This window comes from Salvia miltiorrhiza, chromosome 3 (genome assembly GCF_028751815.1).
Source record: "Salvia miltiorrhiza cultivar Shanhuang (shh) chromosome 3, IMPLAD_Smil_shh, whole genome shotgun sequence".
Taxonomy (NCBI): Eukaryota; Viridiplantae; Streptophyta; class Magnoliopsida; order Lamiales; family Lamiaceae; genus Salvia; species Salvia miltiorrhiza.
In genome coordinates, this window is record NC_080389.1 from 18,228,168 (window position 1) to 18,236,462 (window position 8,295).

At 35.8% G+C, this 8,295-nt stretch overlaps 1 protein-coding gene across 2 annotated transcripts; it reads left to right on the forward strand.

The window, feature by feature from the left end:
* The first annotated feature begins 2,907 nt into the window (after positions 1-2,907).
* LOC131017961 (uncharacterized) lies at positions 2,908-4,992 on the forward strand. Of its 2 annotated transcripts, XM_057946718.1 has the most exons (3): positions 2,908-3,253; positions 3,863-4,205; positions 4,335-4,992. In XM_057946718.1, exons 2-3 carry the CDS (start codon positions 3,873-3,875, stop codon positions 4,872-4,874), a joined length of 873 nt encoding a protein of 290 aa, XP_057802701.1. In that variant the 5' UTR covers positions 2,908-3,253; positions 3,863-3,872; the 3' UTR covers positions 4,875-4,992. The 2 variants fall into 2 exon arrangements, with proteins under 2 accessions (XP_057802701.1, XP_057802700.1); XM_057946717.1 differs by having other exon boundaries at positions 3,062-3,253; positions 3,863-4,992.
* The last annotated feature ends 3,303 nt before the right edge of the window (positions 4,993-8,295 follow it).

Below are 8,295 nucleotides of genomic sequence, written 5' to 3' on the forward strand. Positions count from 1 at the left end.
ATTCATAACAACCAACTCAATCATCATAAACTATCATACCAATTGATCTCAAAAACTTCATGAAGTGTAGTTCACTCTAAAAATGGTAGTTAACCAAAAAGGTTAAAGGTTTTTGGAGATATTGCTCTTTTAGTGCAGGCTGTCAAAGATTGACAGTTTCTGCCAATTTTGTTTAGGCCATTAGAAACCAAGGCAAACCTTAATAAAATTCCATCAAATTTAATCATCCAAAACTAAAGGTATCCTTGAAGATTTGGTTAAATTTTCACAAGAGAAAACGTTCATATGATCTGCCAAATAAACAATGAAACTCATACACTTTTACTGTTGGACAAATATGACAGCAGAACAGGGCATTTTTGAAATAATAAACTGCTCTGTTTCAGAGGTCATAAAAATCGAAATCTTATGTTTTTAGAAAATTATTGAAGTCTAGTTTCGTTTAAAAAAACGGTGATGCAAAATCCTTCATGGATTAATAGATATAAACGTTTTTGTGAAGTCTACCAATAGTTGACAGATTCTGTCAAGGATTTTTCAAAATATCTTTAAAATAGCAAACATCATCCAAAAGACATGAAATTTTGCAGAAACGAAATACACATATCATAGATAAACATACTAAAATTTCAGAGCCATCAAGCAATGAAAACTCATCGAAACATAAGCTTGAAACTGCTGTAAAATTTTGACAGAATTCCAGTTTTAATCTCGTTCAACAATTATCATCCATAAATTGTAAATCAATTAGCATGCTCATGTGATATCGTAGAACACATATACGCAATAATATTCATTATGCAATGTCTCAAACTTCACGAATTTAAATAATCATACTCTAAAAATTTATACAATTTTCGTGCTTGGAAAAATACGAATTTAATATATATCGATTCTAGCATACCCCTAAGCACAAATATCAAGTCAAAACGATCAAACAAAAATCGAAAGACAAGCTAATATGTGAAAAACGGGGCTGCCCTCATGGGTTTCATAGCTACGGTTCGTTCCGTTCTTACTCCCTTCATTAAACATGCTCAACATCTACCCAAGAACAACATACTAAAATTTCACGACGATCCGACGTCGTTTCAAAATAAAGTCGAGAATCGACGTTTTTCGACGTCGACGAAAATCGAAAAGAAAACCATCAAAACGTAGGTAGAGATCTTACCTACTTAGATACGTGATCGAAAAGATGATCGGCGCTCGTCTCGGTGCTCAAATCGGAAGTCAAAAGCTCTAAGCTAATGTTTTCGTATATTTTCATATATCGATTCGTAAGACCAAGCTCCCTTATTTATAAGCGAAGAAGACAATTCTAAATTGTCTTGTCTTCCTTAGTCAACAATTACGACTAAGGAATTCACACTTGAGTCAACAATTACGACTAAGGAATTCACACTTGAACTGTCTTACTTAGTATTAGAATATATCAAATATATCCTAATCTAGTCCATAATATCTTTCAGTTTTGGTGGGGTAGCCTTAGATATTTAAGATATTAACCCGTTAGTCGTTAAATATCCCGTTTCGTCTCGTTTTAACGACTAATTACCCACATTCTTCGTTACTCACCCTCTTAACTCCTACTCACTTTCATTACACTCGTAATTCTATATAAATATAGAAAACGCAAGCTCGTTCTCGAAATTCTGATAAACGAGCTCGGTTCGTTTATCGAGAAATCCCGATTTACTATTCACTCGTCGTCCAAAAATAAAAACTTTCATTATTGGACTCGTATCGAAAAATTAAGAATATTTCTCGACGACATGCACGTAAGATTTTGAAAGTCGACAAAAAGACGAAATAGCAGTATTTTACTATTCATCGTCAAAAAGTCAAAAATTTCAAAAACGTCTTAACGGACTCAGATCTCACTTCCGAGTTCACCGTTCTCATTCAAATAATTATCTCGAATTATTCAAATACTCAAACTCAATTACGGATATAAAATCACACATCATCCTCACATCATCAAAAGAACATCTCAACATCTTTAAAATATAACAACAAAACTTCATATAACTCCTCATCTCTATACAAAGTAATCAAACAAGGGATCTTATACCCTACTTACTCAAACTTAAGCAATTAAACACGTCATCAAAAGCCCGGGTATTACACTCTGCTATTCCTTTCAAGTGTGGTTGATTCTTTGATAATACGGGATTCCCTGCGTGGGTGGTGGTATCACCGGGCTTTCCTGTCCATCGGAGGCCTGTTTGGTGGTAACCTGAGTAGATCTGAGCCGCCAGAGTTCTGACATTGGCTCCTGCTGTTGGCGGTTCTGTTGAGATTTGAGAAGCTGCTCCGTCGTCCATCCCTGGTCTTGATCATTCAGCTGCCGGAAGGGTCGCTGAGTTCAAGGGGAAAATCTGAGCCCCTGTGTCCCGAGGACACCTTTTCCCTTTCTCTGAACTTCATCTCTTTCATCTTTCTTTTCTTTGTTTATTTCTACTGTCACTTGCTCTCTTCCTTTTGTGCAGATCTGGTAAAGAAGAGACAGAGGAAGAAGCCACAGTTCAGAGAAGAAGAAGGAGAAGAGAAGAGGAGAACCGAAGATCTAGAGGGTAGAAGACGAAGACTAAAGTGCTTGAGCACGAAGTGGGGAAGACAGGAGGTTCGGGAAACAAGAGGTGTAATCCTGGCTAGGCGAAGATACCCAACACTTATTCTTCGTTATACTTCAAAGCAATGCATCCTAAATATATATGAAGTATATTGATAGATTGAAACACGAAATACAACATGAGAATGGAAAAAAATAAATCAAACCAGCTAGGAAATGATTGTAGCCAAAAAGTTTCATTTATTCTAGCTTTATCGAAGGTCGCTTTTACCAAACTAGTCTGTAACAAACTGAGAATAAGCCCATTGTTGTAAATATATCTTCTAGATATATCTTATGTGTGTTGACCAAGAAACCTAGAGGGAGAATAACACTTGACATCTTCAAGCCGCCGGAGTTGACTGTCCTCCGTTCACACCGGACGTTCACACCGGACGTGTGTGAACGTTCACACCGGACGTGTGTGAACGTTCACACCGGACGTGTGTGAACGTTCACACCGGACGTTCACACTTGGTTTAACACCTATAAATATGGGTGTATTGTGAACTTCATTTGTAGCTCTAATCTATTCTCTCGCTTCTCTCAAGTTTATAACATCTCGCTTCTCTCTAGTTTATAACACGTTATCAGCACGAAAGTTCTAGTTCTCTCATCATCTCCCTTCGATCGTAAAAGGTCCAATTTTCGAATTCTATTTCTCTTTATTGGTTGTTGTTGATACTATTGTTTAAATTGCATTCCATGTATTGACGTATTTGAATTGATCTCTAAAAAAAAAAAAAAAAAAAAAAAAAAAAAAAACGAATCAATTGGGAATTGAGAGCCATTGTAATTATGTATGTGTTTTTAGATTGATTTGGTATACTTAGTCAACGTATATGAATGTTTTGGGATTTAGGCAAAGAATCATGTTGCTATTTGTTTCTTTCTTCAAATTATTATTTTGTTTCGTGTTCTTTGATGATCTATATATACATTTAAATCTATTGAAGTTGAAAGAGATTTAAATCTTATGCTCTTATTTTTGAAATTTGATATGTTATATTATGAAATATACTATATATATATATATATATATACAATTTTTTTTTCTTTTCAAAATGATCTTGAAAATTAATTGATGCTATTTAAATAGCACAAGTAATATTCCTGAAGAATATTACATTCAAGATCTTAAATTGATGCTATTAAAGTAGCACAAGTAATATTCCTGAAGAATATTACAAGCTCTCTGAGCAAATAAATTAAACATTTGGATAATATATCCTTGATTATTTTGTGCAGAATTGCACGGATGGCAAACATAGCCAAACTTGAGTTCATCGCCCTTGACATCTCGGGCAAGAATTACATGTCATGGACTCTTGATGCTGATATTCACCTGATCTCAAGGGGTCTAGGAGAAACTATCAAAGAAGGAAACAAAGCGTCCGACCAGGATCGCGCTAAGGCACTAATATTCCTTCGTCATCACCTTCATGATGACCTTAAGACAGAGTATCTGACTGTCAAAGATCCACAAGAATTGTGGATGAACCTCAAAGACAGGTTTGATCATCAAAAGACTGTCGTCCTTCCTAAAGCTCGTTACGAGTGGATGCATCTAAGACTGCAAGACTTTAAGTCTGTGAGTGCTTATAATTCTGAATTATTTAGAATTGTTTCTAAATTGAAACTTTGTGGAGAAAAAATTAGTGATACTGATATGCTTGAGAAAACATTCTCCACTTTTCATGCTTCTAATGTGCTGTTACAGCAACAATATAGAGAGCGGGGTTTCAAAAAGTATTCAGAATTAATAGCTTGTTTGTTGGTTGCCGAGCAAAATAATGAATTGCTCTTGAAAAATCACGCACTCCGCCCCACCGGTTCCGCTGCATTGCCTGAAGCCAATGCAACTTTCAACCATGATAATGGACGTGGACGTGGGCGTGGACGTGGACGTGGATATGGTCGTGGTCGTGGACGCGGTAAACCACATGATGCAACTTTTAGCAACAAAAAGCATAAAGCATCCAACGAGCACAATTCATACAAAAAGGAAGGTGAATGCCAAAGGTGTGGTATGACAGGACATTGGGCACGTACTTGCCGAACAGCAAAATACCTTGCAGATCTATATCAAGATTCAATCAAGGGAAAAGGCAAGAAGGAGTCCAATAATGTTGACTTTGACGGTCCAATTGATACTACTCATTTAGATGTCTCCGACTTCTTTGATGACCCAAAAGGAGATAATATAGATCAATTGATCGGTGGTGGTGTGCTTGAAAATAATAATATGGACACTGTTTAGTCCTTAATTTTAATTTTTTTTTCTTTTCTAGTTGTTAAGATGACATTGCTTATTTTTAATTTCAAGATGTTGTTTTTATTTTTTTTATTACAATAATAAAAATCAAATGCTTACTCAATAATAATTGATTTTTTTTTCCAAAATATCTCAGAAAATCAAATGGAATCTTGTGATATTTGTCTTGCCGATAGTGCCACCACACACACTATTCTTCAAAAGAAGAATTATTTCCTTAAGTTGACATTAGCCAAGGATAATGTCAACACAATATCAGGTGCATCAAACATCATTGAAGGCTCCGGAAGAGCTTGTATCATTTTGCCAAATGATACTAAATTAGATATTGAAAATGCCCTGTACTCTAGTAAGTCTAAAAGGAACTTACTGAGTTTCAAGGATATCCGCAATAATGGATACCACATAGAGACAATTGCAGAAGGTAACAATGAATATCTTTACATAAATTCTTTTGTTTCAGGCTATAAGCTGACAAAAGAAAAATTAGCAACACTACCTTCTGGAATGTATTACACATTCATAAAAGCAATTGAGACAAACCATGTCATGAACATAAAGTTCAATGATACAAAAAGCTTTAAGCTTTGGCATGATAGGTTTGGACATCCTGGAGCGACTATGATGCGCCGAATAATCAATAATTCATATGGGCACAACATAAAGAATCAAAAGATTCTTTCTACAAAGGAATTCCCATGTGATGCTTGTGCACAAGGCAAGTTAGTTATTAGACCTTCATATACGAAGGTTAATACTGAATCTCCATCTTTCCTAGAAAGAATTCAGGGAGACATTTGTGGACCTATACATCCACCTTGTGGACCTTTTCGATACTTTATGGTATTGATTGATGCTTCTTCTAGATGGTCACATGTATGCTTGCTTTCTACTAGAAATGCAGCATTTGCTAGACTACTTGCTCAAATCATAAAATTAAGAGCTCAATTCTCAGACAATTCAATTAAAAGAATTCGTCTTGATAATGCTGGTGAATTTACATCTCAGGCATTTGATAACTATTGTATGGCTATTGGAATTGAGATTGAACATCCAGTAGCTCATGTCCATACTCAAAATGGTTTAGCGGAATCATTTATTAAACGTCTTCAAATTATTGCTAGACCATTACTTATGAAATCAAAACTCCCAACTACTGCTTGGGGTCATGCCATATTACATGCTGCAACATTAGTTCGACTAAGGCCATCAGCTAATCATGAATACTCCCCAATGCAAATTATCTTTGGCCGAGAACCCGATGTTTCTCACTTACGAACTTTTGGTTGCGCGGTTCAAGTCCCAATTGCACCCCCACAACGAACAAAAATGGGTCCCCAACGAAGACTTGGGATATATGTTGGATTTGATTCACCATCGATTATAAGGTATCTAGAACCTTTAACAGGTGATTTATTTACTGCACGTTTTGCAGATTGTCATTTTGATGAAATGACATTTCCAACATTAGGAGGAATAAATCTACATCCAGAAAAGCACAAGGAAATCTCTTGGAATGAGAAAAACTTATCACATTTTGATTCTAGAACAAATCAATGTGAACAAGAAATTGAAAAGATTATTCATTTGCAAAAGATTGCAAATCAAATTCCTGATGCTTTTGTAGATACAAGAAAAGTGACACAATCTCACATACATGCTGCAAATACTCCAGCTAAAATTGATGTCCCTGAAGGACAAATAGCTTTGGCAGCAAATGAGTCCAAAATTCGTCAAAAACGTGGTCGACCAGTTGGTTCCAAAGATTCTATGCCTAGAAGAAGAAAGGGGCAAGATGGAAACCAAACAATGACGAAAACGACTAATCAATCAAATGAAAGTGATGTAATTCCTGAAGAATTACAAGTATCTGAAAATCATGAGATCTCAATAAATTATTTACATTCAAATCAGATACTAGAGAGAGAAAATATCATCGTTGATGATATATTTGCCTTTCATATAGCTCTTCAAGTTTTAAATGAGGATCCTGAACCAAAATCTGTTGCACAATGCAAACAGAGACTTGATTGGCCAAAGTGGAAAGAAGCTATAGAAAGGGAATTAAATTCCTGTGATAACCGGAAAGTATTTGGGCCTATAGCCTTAACTCCGGAATCTAAAATCCCTGTTGGATATAGATGGATTTTTGTTAGAAAGAGAAACGAGAAAAATGAAGTTACGAGATATAGAGCAAGACTCGTAGCACAAGGTTTCTCACAAAAACCAGGAATTGATTATGAGGAAACATACTCTCCAGTAATGGACGCTATTACTTTTAGATTTTTGATTAGTCTGGCTGTGTCACAAAGGCTTGATATGCGCCTTATGGATGTAGTGACTGCTTATCTATATGGGTCATTAGATACTGACATATATATGAAAATTCCTGAAGGATTTAAAATGCCTGAAGGATTTCAGTCAAAACCCAAAAGCATGTATTCAATTAAACTGCAAAAATCGTTGTATGGGTTGAAACAGTCTGGTCGTATGTGGCACAATAGACTGAGCGAGTATCTTTTGAAAGAAGGATACAAGAATGATGAAATATGCCCTTGTGTTTTCATTAAGAAAACCGAAAGTGGATTTGCAATCATAGCAGTTTATGTTGATGATTTAAATTTAATTGGGACTCCTGAAGAGCTAAATAAAACTGCTGAATATTTGAAGAAAGAATTTGAGATGAAAGATTTGGGAAAGACAAAGTTTTGTCTTGGTTTGCAAATGGAACGTATCCGTGGAGGAACGTTTATCCATCAATCCACATATACAGAAAAAGTATTAAAACGCTTTTATATGGATAATGCACATCCATTAGCATCACCAATGGTCGTTAGATCTCTTGATACTAAGAAAGATCCATTTCGACCACTTGAAGATGGTGAAACGATACTTGGTCCTGAAGTACCATATCTAAGTGCAATTGGAGCGTTGACTTATCTGGCTAATAATACTAGACCGGATATAGCTTTTTCTGTTAATCTTCTAGCAAGATTTAGCTCTGCACCCACTTTGAGACATTGGAATGGTGTTAAGCACATTCTACGTTATCTAAAGGGTACCATTGACCTTGGATTATATTATCAAGAAAATTCTGATAATACTCTAGTGGGGTATTCGGATGCAGGATTTTTATCCGATCCACATGAAGCTAAGTCACAAACTGGATATGTTTTCACATGTGGTGGAACTGCAATATCATGGAAGTCTGTGAAGCAAACCTTGACTGCAACATCCTCAAATCATTCTGAAATCATTGCAATCCACGAAACAAGTCGAGAATGTGTATGGTTGAGAAATGTGACGAGTCATATCCAAGAGTCGTGCGGGTTAGCTTCATCAAAGGCCAAACCAACTGTTTTATATGAAGATAATGCTGCTTGCATCGCGCAACTCAAGGAAGGAT